Source organism: Ciconia boyciana, chromosome 14 (genome assembly GCF_034638445.1).
Source record: "Ciconia boyciana chromosome 14, ASM3463844v1, whole genome shotgun sequence".
NCBI classification, from domain to species: Eukaryota; Metazoa; Chordata; class Aves; order Ciconiiformes; family Ciconiidae; genus Ciconia; species Ciconia boyciana.
In genome coordinates this window covers 4132689-4145708 of record NC_132947.1, presented here as the reverse complement: position 1 = coordinate 4145708, position 13020 = coordinate 4132689, and the positions used below count along the sequence as shown (strand labels likewise).

The 13020-nt window shown below is 56.3% G+C and overlaps 1 protein-coding gene across 3 annotated transcripts in view; it reads right to left on the bottom strand.

Moving 5' to 3' along the window:
• Positions 1-13: 13 nt before the first annotated feature.
• LAMA5 (laminin subunit alpha 5) overlaps positions 14-13020 on the bottom strand; it is a 96688-nt gene continuing 83681 nt past the window's right edge. For all 3 annotated transcript variants that reach the window (XM_072878768.1, XM_072878769.1, XM_072878770.1), the window contains exons 52-80: positions 12497-12667; positions 11398-11594; positions 11189-11305; positions 10957-11111; positions 10586-10727; positions 10179-10281; positions 9983-10096; positions 9711-9890; positions 9169-9311; positions 8743-8928; positions 8312-8448; positions 7713-7866; positions 7439-7572; positions 7151-7313; positions 6510-6641; positions 6155-6306; positions 5631-5763; positions 5214-5354; positions 4858-4988; positions 4614-4781; positions 4385-4517; positions 4086-4243; positions 3778-3964; positions 3335-3487; positions 3069-3228; positions 2831-2961; positions 2637-2727; positions 1598-1717; positions 14-1457 (exon numbers count right to left, since the gene is read on the bottom strand). In XM_072878768.1, the coding sequence (XP_072734869.1) occupies positions 1303-1457; positions 1598-1717; positions 2637-2727; positions 2831-2961; positions 3069-3228; positions 3335-3487; positions 3778-3964; positions 4086-4243; positions 4385-4517; positions 4614-4781; positions 4858-4988; positions 5214-5354; positions 5631-5763; positions 6155-6306; positions 6510-6641; positions 7151-7313; positions 7439-7572; positions 7713-7866; positions 8312-8448; positions 8743-8928; positions 9169-9311; positions 9711-9890; positions 9983-10096; positions 10179-10281; positions 10586-10727; positions 10957-11111; positions 11189-11305; positions 11398-11594; positions 12497-12667 (4241 nt within the window). In that variant the 3' untranslated portion in view covers positions 14-1302. The remainder of the gene's footprint in view (positions 1458-1597; positions 1718-2636; positions 2728-2830; positions 2962-3068; positions 3229-3334; positions 3488-3777; positions 3965-4085; positions 4244-4384; positions 4518-4613; positions 4782-4857; positions 4989-5213; positions 5355-5630; positions 5764-6154; positions 6307-6509; positions 6642-7150; positions 7314-7438; positions 7573-7712; positions 7867-8311; positions 8449-8742; positions 8929-9168; positions 9312-9710; positions 9891-9982; positions 10097-10178; positions 10282-10585; positions 10728-10956; positions 11112-11188; positions 11306-11397; positions 11595-12496; positions 12668-13020) is intronic.

Genomic DNA, 13020 nt, shown 5'->3' with positions numbered 1-13020 from the left:
CAGTAAAGTGAAAGAGAGTAACATAAAACTTTATTTGGCTCCAAAGTATGTACCAGTGATTTACAAAGACCATCTTTAATACTACAACTTAAAAACAGGTCATAATTACATTTGCTTAAGATGGACACGTTAAAAACCCATTTTACAATATTTACCCCTCATAAAAAAAACCCACAATATAATGATATAAGTTATAAGTCCATTTCAGAAGCAAGATTTTGTCCCCAAGTGGCTAGATACATATACACACACACAAATATATATATGACGTGTAAGTGCACAAGTGAACTAGGTGTCTTGGGAGAAAAGTTTGTTCAAGTGAAGACTGCACTAACAACAGGCGTGAGTGAGGCCGAGCAGGAGAAGGCAACTGCTGGCAGGGCACGTGAGGGCCAAGTGACGGACACCTCTTGCACCCAGCCAGACTCGGAGGTAACCTTTCTTTATTCCCTTTCAAGCAAGTTTCTTGCTTCACGCAACAGGACTTTTGTCAGTGTATCCTACCAGCGCTCAATGCAACTGCAGAGAGTCGAGTGGTATTTGTGTCTTTCTGCTTTCCCTCAGCAGTTCTCCCAGCCTATTTTCTTCTCTTTTTTTGAATCTTATAAATTAATCTGATAAGAAGATGGTAATTCTGTGAACAGAATTTTGTCCGAGTTCCCCCTTGCAGAGGTCTCTGCATAGTGGCAGCAAGTGAACCGAGACTGCCCTTGGGGGGAGGTTAAATGTGTCCTTGCTTATAAAAACACAAAAGTGATGGAATGAATCCAGTTTGTCCTAATTGCATTTATTATAAAACAGAAACTGCCTGCAGCCTTTAGCAGAAGACAGTCTGTGACTGTTATTAATAGCCTCAAGTGTTCCGTGAACTAAATCTATGTGCGTTGTAAGCATGGGGTATAGGGAACAGGATTTAGGACATGATGCATGGCTGCTGGGTGCTTCAGCTCACGCTCCGTAGAGGACAGTTGCTCTTATCACAAGCCGTGTGGCAGCGTGAGTCCTGTTGCAGATGCTGACCACTGGGGAAGGACTCAGACCTGTCTCCACATCCTGCTCCAACTTTTTGGTTATATTCATGAAAGATGTCCCCGAAGTGCCCCCTTCTCCCCACCTTCCTCCCCTGCCCTCCTTCCCCATGGATTCGTGGCCCCTCTCTGGTTTTGGCCCCAGACTTGCACCTGCAGTCGCTGGAGATCAAGTACTTTTGACCACGGTTAATGCTATCGAGTAGGTGATGTCTGGGGCCCAGGGAGCAGTGCAGCGTTCTGTCGGTCAGGCTGTACATGGAGGTGCACTTACTTACAGCACGGGGCAACCCGTAAGGCCAACAGAGCCCCTGACAGTCCCAGCTTGCAGCAGGTCCACGTGGCTCCGGTTAATCACCAGGTTCCTTATACAGCCCACGTAATGCGGGAGGGGAGGTAACGGTGACACTGTGCTGGCCTTGTCTGTCTCTACAGAAGGAACAAGTAAAAGCAAGCATTAGTCTGGCTAATAAGAGGGCAGCGGATTAAGTACCTCTGTCCTGCACCTGGAACAGTACCTCTCTTGGCTTTGGGGTATTTCGTTCTGGAGCGCATCTTTCCCAACTCACCTGGCAGCCCTCCCAGGTAGAAGGTTGCCCTTGTGCTGGGTGCAGGAGGCTGGCTGGGTCCCACTGTGTAGTTGCCCTCCGTGTCCACGTCAACCTGGATTATGTTTTTCCATTTGGTAACTTCAAAAGAAAACAAGAGTCAGTGCTGCTTCCTCACTCGGAGAGCAAGTCCACCTCTGCCCTCTGGCACAGACCAGTGCTGGAGCAGAGCAAAACTACTGGGAGAGTCAGAGAACCTGGCCTGGCTCTTGGGAAATGCCCAGAGTTTGGACAGCCTCCCCCAAAATCTGTCCTTTGGCCACAGCAGCCACCCATAAAGCAGCGTGTCTTGATCTAGTGAAGAGGGCTGCCCTCTCCCAGCGGGGTGGGACAGCACACGCCGGGCGTAAGGGGGTCAGCTCAGACTGGCTCTGGCCACGGATGGGGAGAGGTCCTGAAGCTGAAAACGCACGAGGAGCCAGGAGCATATGATGGCTCTCACCCAGCGCTGGGTCGAGCAAGACGAGGGTTTAAAATAGAGCTGTGCTGAGATGGGGGCTGTAGCTGTGACCCCCATCCCCAGAAAGGGCTTGATGCAAAGCCTTAGCACTTGCTCAATGGCAAATACATCAAAGGCTGAGTTTTGCCCGTGAAAGTGTGAATCCTGCAAATCCCTGGTCCCAGCTGTGGGCTTTGAGCCTTTTGGACACAATCTGTGCAAGTCGGGCTTTCCCTTTCAGCAGGATAGCCCTGGCTGGGGCCGAGGCCAGGACTGGCCCAGCAGGACTGTGGGACACCCCGGCCTCACCGGCTGCTCCGTGACCTGGGGAAACACCCTGTCTCACCTGCCCACCAGATCTGACAGCACTAACAAGATCAGGCAAGGACTCTTAATTAGGAAATGACTTAATAGCAGCTACAATCTCCCAAATTAAGTGCATACAGGTGGGAGTTGGGGTTTTAATACCCGAGGAAGGGCCCTGGGCTCTCCCCTGGAGATGTGGGCTGAGTAGCAGGACCAGAGCAGCGTCCCAGAGCCAAGTGCTGGCTGTCACCTCACCTGCAATAGTGTGCCACTGCCCGTTGCAGAGAGATGGGCATGTCACCGATGCAGAGAACTCGTCAGCCCCAGCATTCGCTCTCACAGTGACCTAGTGTGCGAGACAAACCCGTTAGAGCCCAGCGAGCTGAGTGGGATGGGCAGGAGATGGCCGCTGCATCTGGAAACCTGTGGGGAAGCCACCCTCCCACTACCTTTGTCTCCTCCATGTACAGCAGGAGACGGTGGCTTCTCCTCGTGCCGATGTGGAAGATGAGACCAGAGGCACTGCGGGGACGGACCTCCAGTGTCACCTCCAAATCCTGCTCAGTTGCCACTGCATCAGCTGGAAGAGAAATGCTACTGGTGAGGAGGGGGACAAGGGACATCCCATGAGACGTGTCCCTCCCAGTCCCAGGGCCGTAGGAGCCAGCCCAGGCTGCTGTGGGGTACCTAGGACGACGGACCCGCCATCCGCAGCGAAGAAGACTCCGCTCTCCAGTGCGCCCTCATAGCACGGCGTCACTCCGAAGGTGCGTGAGGGAGGACCCAGGGGCCTCCCGTCCAGCTGCGGGTTCCTCAGGCATCCGTCAAAGCTGGAGACCGACGCAACCTGTGGAGAGCAGCCACCAGAGTGAGCACAAGGGCCAAAAAAGGGCAGGCACAGGACTGGAAACTGGCCGAGATAGGGTGATGCCATGGGACCACCAAGCCCTTACCGGTATGTGAGCCTTGGCTTTTCCAGCCGGGATCCCCCCCACATACAAGGGGGTCCGGGCCACAAAGAGCCCTGCGACAGCCACTGCAGCATCCTGGGCTCGCAGCCCGTCAATGACCAGCTGGGCTCGGCTCTGGTCTCTGCTGAAGAAGACCTGCAAGGACCAAAGGTCAGTGCCAGGGCCGGAGGCTTCCTGGGTTGAGAGGAGCCCCAGGGCTGCACCCAGGGAAGGGAGACCTCAGCTCAGAGGTTCAGCCAGCCCTGGCTGTGTTGTTGCTGTCCCCTTTGCTCCCATGGGACTATGAGTGTCCCATGTGCAATTAGGAAGTGATGCCCAGAGCAGGGCTGCGCTGAGCTAACCCCTGCACGGGCACCCGGCAATGGGGAGCTCATGAGAGCAACGTGGCTCAGGGAGGTCCTGCTGAGCCCCGACCCTCTGCTCACCGTGTGCCACCGCCGGTCACGGTACTTGTCTTTGCTGCGGATGCGCAGCCGGCGCCCGCCGACATCCACCAGGAAGACAAAGCGCCCGTTGGAGACGAAGAGAGCCATGAAGGCACCCCGCTTGCCCGCCACGTAGAAGAGCAGCCCGCTGGAGGAGTTCAGCTTCACCTCCAAGGAGAAATGGGACCTGCGGGGACAGGGGGGTGACGGGAGCACCCTGCTCTCCCACAGCTGCAAGGGACACCTGCTCTCCAAGCAATGGTCCCTGGGGCCAAGCTTGTGTGGGGCAGGCATGGGGTGAGCCTCACCTCTGGCCAAAGGAGGCTGGGATCTCCTCAAACTCCCAGCGACTGCTTGGGGCACCCCCAAAGCGGAAGGTGCCACCGGCTGCGTGGGGCTGTGGGTGCAGCCGGCAGAGCCTATCCCGATCGTGGCGACGGTCCTTTGAGGCAGGCTTGCCTGGCACCTACACAAGATGCACCAAGGAATGGAGAGAGGGGAGCATCCCTGCAGGTGTCATGGGGCAGAGGTGCTCAGCGAGGGGGCAATGGTGGCATCTGAGGAGGACGGGGAGGAGGAGGTGGGGAGTTTTGGCAGCAGCTGGTACCTTGGGTTTCCACCTGTCCTTCATCGGAGTGACTCTGAGCTGCTGCAGCTGCTCGCCCCAAGGACAGCTCATGGTGACATTGATGCTCTTCACGTTTTGCTGCAGGTCCACCACCATCTGTGGCTCTGATATCCTACACACAAGGAGAAGAGGTTCCTGTCACCGGGCCAGCCAGGAGGCAGGAAGGGGCTGAGCCCTGCTCCCTGGGAAGCGGCACGGCAATGCTCACCGCTTGACGAAGACGTTCCCAATGCAGCCGGTGAGGTTGCTGAGGGCACCTGGCTCTGGCGAGCCCCCAAGCTGGAAGAGCGGCCGCCCATCCTGCCGTCGCTGCCGCCGGCTGGACCCCGTGCCTGCTGCGGTGTCTTGCAGCTCATCGTCCATGTACAGCCGGACCCTGCGGGGGATGAGCAGCATGGGCTGAGCGGGTGGCCATCACCACGCCATCCCCCATGCACTGCCAGGACACGTACCCACGGGCATCACTGTAGAAGGCCACGTAGTGGGTCCTGTCATCCGCATAGGCGTTTTCAGTGGTGACTTTGGTTTCCAGCAGGTTCAAGGTCAGCTGGCCCCTCTGGAGGGACACCTGGCATGTCCCCTCCTGCAGAAAGCATCGCCCCATTGCTGCTCAGCAGCTGAACCCCAAGGAAGGGCCCATTTCCCCACCACCTTCCAGGAGCTCAGGGTGCTGATTTCACTGTGGATTCACCCCCTGGCCCCACCAAAATCCCCCCCCTTTCCCAAGGGGGAGCAGCACCATCCCTAGAGTAGGAGCAGATGTTTCTGCCCTGCTGCTGGGATACCTGGGGGGACTGCAGGTGCCCACCTGGGTGGCATGGTGGTAGAGCAGCCCCTCGTGCTGGCTCGTCCGGAAGCTGAAGCCGCTGTAGAAGTCCCGCAGCCCTGGCACGTCCTTCAGGGCCAGGGTCAGGTAGCCATGGCCATGGACGCTGACTGAGCGAGCCACCTGCAAGGGACACCATGGAGGCAAGGTGAGAGCCCGGCCCTGGCGTTGCAGGGGTGCTGGGAGGGTTACTAAGGTGCTCAGGTCCTTGCTGGGTCTGGCTGGTGCTATGGCCAGCCACGTGGAGCACCTTGCCACAGCCCCCTGCACCTGGGGATTTTATGCTTGTTTCTGTGTGAATGAGGGGAGATCAGGCCTGTCCTGGGGGTCCTGTGCTCCCTTTCCCTGACAGACCCTTTCCCCAGCATGCCGGCCAGGCTGCCAGGGCTTTCTGCTTACCAGGAGGTCCGAGGTGCACCCATAGCTCACGCCAACGGTGCTCATGCGCTTCAGGTCGACATATTTGCCAAGAGCCTTCAAGCCCTTCATGCAGCCCCGGATGGGCCCACCCGTGGGGAAGAGCGCTTTCAAGCTGCAGGAGAAGCAAGCAGTGTTATGAGGACAACCCCAGGCAGGATCCAGCCCTGGGCAGGATCTGGCCCTGCAGCCCCTCAAACAGAATGACTGGGAAGGACCCATGACAGCCATGGGTATCTCCAGTGCCTCAGGCACAAGCCTGCTCCAAAGCACCCAGTGTGGCAAAGGAGGACTCAGTGACACACACCAGCACCTCATCCCTCACCAGAGATGGAGATATCCCATCCTCAAAAGCTCACGGTGATGGGCAGGAAGAGGAAATCTCCCCCCAGAGCTTCAGCAGGGCCCAACAGCCCTGGATGTGCCTGAGAAAGGGCCAGGGCCACCACCAGGGACACTGGAGGGGAAGATACGGACTGTCCCACCCCACCACGGGCTGGACCCACCTGGGAGGCAGCACAGCTGGGGGCACACCACCCAGGTAGTAGGAGACAGCGTTCTCCAGGGAGTTCTCCTGCTCCACCATAAAGATGGTGAGGCGCTCCAGCCGCACCAGGATGCGCTTCTTGTTATTCATTTTGAGGAGGAAAATCTGGATCTGGAGACAGAGAAGAAAAATGATCTGCCAGCCTGGGGCAATTAGGTCCATCGCAGAGGACAGCACAAGGCATCCGGTTCATGGCTCTAGCCAGAGAACTTCTTGCAGCTCTCCCCCACCAAAAACAAGGGTTCGGGTGTCCCCCCTACCCTCTGGATGAGAAGCCCTCCAAGCGAGCTGGGCAGATGGCTGTGCCCCCTTACCGCTTTGTTTGTGGTGCTGCTGATGGTGAGGGAGGAGGAGTTGCTGCTGGGTTTTGCCATCTCCAGGCCAGTGCTGAAGTCATAGTAAAGCACCAGCTTCCCATCCCGGATGGCCAGACACAGGAACTGACCCTGGGGGAAGCAGGACAGACACTCAGCCCCACATCCTGGTGTCCAGCATGCAGCTGTGGTGCTGAGCCCGACCCACCCTTTAGCACTGGTGGGAGCAGGTTCTGCTGCTGGTGCCTTGATGCATCACTGCAACAATTATTGGGGATTTATCTGCAAACAGCAGCCCTGTGCTGGGGCACAGAGATGGCACCGCAGGCTGGAAATGCTCCTTGCAGCACTGCCTGCCCCAGCGAACCCTGGCCCGTCTCAGAGGGTCTGTGCGTGGGTGCTCTTGGAATTCAGGGAAGTCCCTCCAGCACCAGACAAGCGATTGCTGCTGCTATGAGGTCTGGGTCCAGCCCTCTTGCGGCTTTTAACAATAGTGCAGAAATGCTGCCCCAAGTAGCACTGCTGCCTCCAAAGCCCTCTTCTCCCCTGGGCCCTGAACTGGGAATGCCTGCAAGTCGGGCTGGGACTGCCCTAGCCCACTGGCTGAGGGGTGAAGGCTCCCCAGGGGACCAAGCACCTGCCTGATTCTCCAGGAAGAAGAGGATGCCATTGTAGGAGACCACCCGGATCTCCTGCTCGAAGCGCTTGGTTGTGCCAAACTGGCTCTCAAACTTGATCTCTGCGTAACCGGTGCCATCAAAGTAGGAGCCATCAGTCAACCAGGGGTCTCCTGTGGACTTGGACCTGAGCCATGCAAGAAGAGGCCCAAGGCATCACTCCAAAGCCAACTGCCATGGCTCTGGGGCAGCCAAGGGTCAGCATAAGCACCATGGACCAGAGCTGCCCCCGGCGTGGGCACGGTGCCCTACCTTGCGCAGGGCTTCTCGGCAGTGGTATCCACCTGGAAGGTGTGTTGGAAGTTGTACAGGCTCACCACCTCCTCATTCAGTGTGTCCAGCTCCAGGCACCCGCGGTAGTTGGGATAGCGCAAAGTGGGAGGAGGCTGGGAATAAAACCGGACAGTTAGGGCAAGTTTGATCCTGGTTTTCCCATGAAATCAAGGGTTCTCCCCCCAAAGAAGCTCCAAAGGTATCGCTGATACCTCCTAGAAAACCGAGCCTCCCTCCCTGCTGCCTGTCTCACCGTGAAGCTGGAAGGGTAGCCACCCACGTAGAAGACCACGTTGCGCGGGTCGAGGTTGAGCAGCCCCTGCTCCCCCTTGGCCACACTGTCTCCCTTGGTCTCGTGCACCGTCTGCCTCTCCACGATCACTGACATGTGCCCATACTGCAGGATCCTGCAGCAGGGAGGGATGGTCAAGACAAGGGGAGATCCCCAAAGAGGTGGAAACCCTGCCCTCCCTGAGCAAAGGGCCTCCCCACACAGCTCTACCAAAAAGGGGGGCATCTCCCACTGGGGAGCCCCACAGCAGCAGCGTGTTGAAAGGAGTCAGCACACATGTTATCAGCACTGCCACAAGGCTGAACGGACCCTCCATGATGAGCTTCATCTTTCCTCTCCTGCAGGAGCCCCCAGACCCTTCATGACCTGGTAAGACACCATCTCCCTGCTAGTTTTGTTGAGGTATCAGTGTTGATCATTTAGGGATGACTGGATGATGGAGTCCACACAACCTTTGCAAGCTCAGGGCACATCTGGGCTTGGACATAGCACTGCCCACATCCACTGCAGGGAGTGTCTCCCGCTGAACTTCCTCAGGATGTGACCCATCAGTCTCCTACCTGTTGATGCTGATGGTGGCAAACTGCTCTCCAATATCCTCGTCGACGGTTAGGGAGGCTGGCTCCTCATCACCCAGTTTGTAGATCCACTGCACTTTGTGGTCCTTAAGCACGATGCCCATGTAGTCTCCAGCGGCCTGAATGCAGGGAGAGACAGGGCCACACGTTGGCATTCAGGACAGGCAGGAGCGCCAAGCGATGCTCCCTCTATGCTCCCAGGGCTGCACTGGCCAAGCACCCCTATTCACACTGCTCTCCCCATCCACCTCCAGCCAGGCTGACGGCTGCACCCAGGGCCTGTTCGTGTTCCCCACAAAGACACTCGAGGAGCAGGCGAAGGGAGAGGAGCCAACATCCAGGCGTGATCCCCCACTGATGCTACCAACACGGGCTCCCGCTGCCCTCCTCCTGCCCGCACAGCCCTGTCTCACCTCCCAGCTGCCCAGGTACAACACGAACCGCCCCTCCTCTGTCCCGTCCTGCCGTCGCTGCCGGCTCCTGGGCTCAGGGTTTTGGATGTAGAATTTGAGGGATGTATAGGCTGCCAAATCCTGCAGGTTGCTGGGCATCCGGACCTGCACGCCCGAGCTGCCGTTGAACTTCATGGGGACTTTCACCTGGAGGGAGAGAAATCCAAACCCATGGCACTGAAACCTCTGCTGCTGCCTCTCTTGTCACTGCCAGCTCTACCAAGTCAAAGCATTTTCTGGAGTCTTCCCATGAGAAAGGGACCCTGCCTGGTGGCCCCAGAGCTCTTCTAAATACCCCTTCCATTTGCATACTACCCTCAGGTAAGCCCTCATTCACCTCAAGCCCCTGGCACTCCGTGCACAGTCCCCACCCTCCCACGAGCCTACCTTGCTGGCAGCGTTCCTCGCCTGTGTGATGAGCTGCCGGATCCGCACAATGTTCTCCGACACGGTGGCGTTCTTGTTCCTCCTGTTCTCCAGGCTGCTCAACTTCCCCAGCAGCAGCGGGATGGTGCTTTCCAGGCTGGACACTGGGGTTGGAGAGGAGCCAGGGGTTTTGAAGGTTAGTGAGGAAAGGAGATGTAAAGCTCAGGCAGTTTTGAGACATGCAAGTCAAAGCAGCGGCAGCTGGGAGCAGAGTCACAGAATGATCCCTTAAGTCCAGCAGCCTTGATGGGGGGTTGTGAAAATGCTTTAGTGCATGCAATCTCCTGCAGTAAAGGCATAGGTGATATAGACACTGCAGGGAGAGAAAAAAAAAATAAAGGGACAGGACTTAAAGCACCCAGTATTGGCTACTACCTCCCTCTGCTCTTGAGCTGGAGTTGCAAAGCACAGCTTCCAAAAGCACAGAGCTCTCTGGGGACATCTGTCCATGCACTTGCTCATGCCAGACTCAGCCCTGGCAACCCAGGAGGCTCAGCACTCACCAGATTTCCTGGCATCCTGGACTGCCTGGTTCAGGTCTTCATTTCGAAGGTCTCCATACTGGTCTTTCCACTCATCCAGATTCTTCTTCATGGTGCTCAGGGTATCTTCCACTCTCGCAGCTGTTTCGTTGGCCTCAGCAGCTGCCGCTTTAGCATTCTGGATCATCTCTTTTGTGTCCTCTGGAAAGAAAGGAGAAAAATCTCTGGGATGGCCAGGAGCGGGGAGGAAGCACCCTTCGGTCACAGCCTGGTCTAGCTACGCCAGGACAAACCTTGGTCCCTGCCCAGCATGTCCTGCACAGACTGGAGCTGGCTCAGGAGCTGCTCCTTCTTCACACGGAGGTCAGCCAGCTTGTCCTTTGCTGTCTGCAGAGTGCCTTTAATAGCTGCAATTAAAGAAATGCATATGCTGTGTTGGATCTCTGTCCAGCCTGAAGGACATCACACCCTGCAAGGAGCCTCTCTCACCCCCACTGAGTTTTCTCTGCTCTCTCCTCACAGCCTCCTCCAGGTTGCTGCTGTTCCTCTTCAGCTCTTTAGAGATGGCCCCGAGATTTTCTGATATGACATTCTGTAAAACAAACATGCACTGCCTGGGAGTCTGAAGAGGAATTCCAGCCTCCAGCCCTGACTGCACACAAGAATGCTCGTTCAGACAACTGCAGTGAGGTGCGGTGCTAGGGCGTGATGGGGAGACCCAAACCCCAGAGTCTGGCCCCAGCTGTGGCAGAGGCTCTGCTCTCTGGCACAGAACAAAGTGCTCAAGTCTCAGAGGGAAGGGGCAGAAGAGCCCTACATGTGGGTGTGAAAAGCTGGAGGACCATCGAGGGAGTTTGGCTTTTGCTCATCTTCACGGGGTTCCCCACAGCACGTACCATCAAAGCCTTGCTGGCTGCCTCATCAGCATCGTGGGCTGCTCGCTCGGCTTTTTTCACAGCTTCAATGATGCTGGCATAGGCGTTAGAGGCATCGATCGCCCGCTGGATAAAGCCATCCTGGTTTGTGCCCTGGATAATGCTGTGTTGGAAGATGAAGCCATCAAGTCCACAGAGACCACTCAGGCTGGGCTCTTGCCCATGCCCCACAGATAAACCCCTTTGGGTTCCTCATCACAACACGTTCTCTAGGATAAAGCTTTAGAGATGGCACCCTGCTGCTCCCCTGCCATGGCGTGGGGCTGCAGTTGCCCATCCTCAACTCTGGTAGGAGATGGCCTGACTACTGAGTGTCAGCACCGGTGCCTCACCTGGACAGGTTCCTTGCGAGCTCATCCAGGAGCTGGGCATGCTCCTCCGCCTGCTCCACGATGGGGATCTTGCTGCTGGCTGGGGAGAACTTCTTGACCCGCTCAGTCAGGGGCAGCTTCGCCCCATCCAGCAGGGCTGCCAGCTTCTCATACGCCTGCAAGGACACACATCACTCCTGAGGGCTGCCACCCCCTCACACTCTGGCCATGCCAAAGTACCTCCATCACTTACCTCCTTTGCACTCTCCATCTTCTGCAGGAAGTCAGAGACCTGGGCCAGGGACTCCCTGGCCATCCTCAGGGTCTCCTGCACCAGCGCATACTGCTTTTGGAGTTCACGGCTCTTTTGCTAGACACACAGACGTGGTGTTAGGCACTGGCAGGGCCGGGGTAGCCCCCCCGCACTGCATGGCAGTACGGGACCACCTGGTGAAGGTCTACCTGACTCTCCTCCAGGTTGTTGCGGTTCAGGCTGTTCAAGTCCTCCGTCTGCCTGGTTTTGTTCACAGCCTCGTTGAGGGCGTCGCGGAGATCCATCAGCTGGGAGCTGTGCTGTGCCAGCCGGTCCCGGATGCTGTTCACCAGGTCCTGGTTGGACTCCCAGCGCGTGTGCAGCTCACTCTTCACCCGATGCAGCACTGAGGATGGAGGAGATAAGAACTGTTGCTAATTCATCCCCCTGTGTTAAAGAGCTCTTTCTGTGCTTGGCTGTGGAAAAGCCTGGTTCTGGTCTCACTTGGCAGGTATCAAGGCCAGAAGTGACCTATCTTCCCTCCCTCCCTCTTTCAGCCTGGATAGCACAGGATCTCATCCAAAATTGTCTCCAAATCCCCAGTGCTGGTGGGGGGATGGGATCTCTTTCAGAAAGACACCCAGCCATGCCTGAAAAGCTCCAGATGATGGAGAAACCCCACCTGTTCTAGTGCTTGATTACTCCCACTGTGAAAAATACTTATTTCTAGCAAGGGCCAGTTTACAATTCCAGCTTTCAGCTGCTGAACTATGTTTTGCCACTGCCTGTTAATCAGCAGCGCTTGCTTCCCGCAGTGCCAGCGAGCCTGGTTATGTAGTGGGGCTCTGTGTGGGAGCACAATCCAAGCCCTTGCTCCTGCAAGGGATGCTCTCAGGATGGCAGAGCTGCTGAGGGCGGTGGGCTGCTGGTTGTTACTCTGGACCCCTTTCCTGGGACAGCAAATGTGAAGAAACGTGGGGTGACTTATTTACATCCACATGCGATGCATACATAATAACGGTAACTCCTGATTCTAAGGGTTGTCATTTTCGGTCATCAAACAGAACTACCCAGCTAGTACAACCTGCTCTAAAATTCACCTTAAGGGAAAAGGAACCATAAATGGAGTGTCACAGGGGACCCTAAAATTACTGTAAAACTTGTTGGGGGTGCCTGTTTTATTAACAGCACTCTTCAAACGTGACCATGATGTGTAGTGTTCACATGGGCTCCAAGCCAGGCTTCGAGGAATGGCTAAACCCAGCAGTATCTGTGCAGCCCTGTCCCATGCCACTGAGCCAGACTTACACTTCTGAGCCTCCTCATACTCGTGCCTTGCCAGCTCCTCCTGGCTGCCCAGACTCCGCTCCTTCATCTCCCTCAGCATTCTTTCCACCTCGGCCATCTTCTGCCGAAACTCCTCAGTGGAGGCGGTACTGGTATTTGCTGCCCCAAACCTGGCCATCTGCTGCACCAAGTCTGCAGAGAAATCCAGATCCCCCGTTAGCACTGACCAACCCAGGTCCTTCATAATCTCCTGAGATCCTTCCTCTCTTACACCATCCTCAACAAACTGCAGCCAGCTTTCATGCAGTACTCAGGCACCCAAATTGCTCGAGATCACTCAGAGGTGTTGCCCCACTCTGTCTCCTTAGTCGTTACAGTAACGCACGCTACATCCCAAGCATCTTTTTGTGGCTTTACTTCCTCTCCCAGATCCAGTCACTCCCTGTTTTGCTAAATCTCTCCTGAAGCAGTAGTACAGATTGCCCCGGTTTTATGCATTTTAATAACATTTGCGCAAGTTTAATGTATTTTTTCCAAAGACTGTG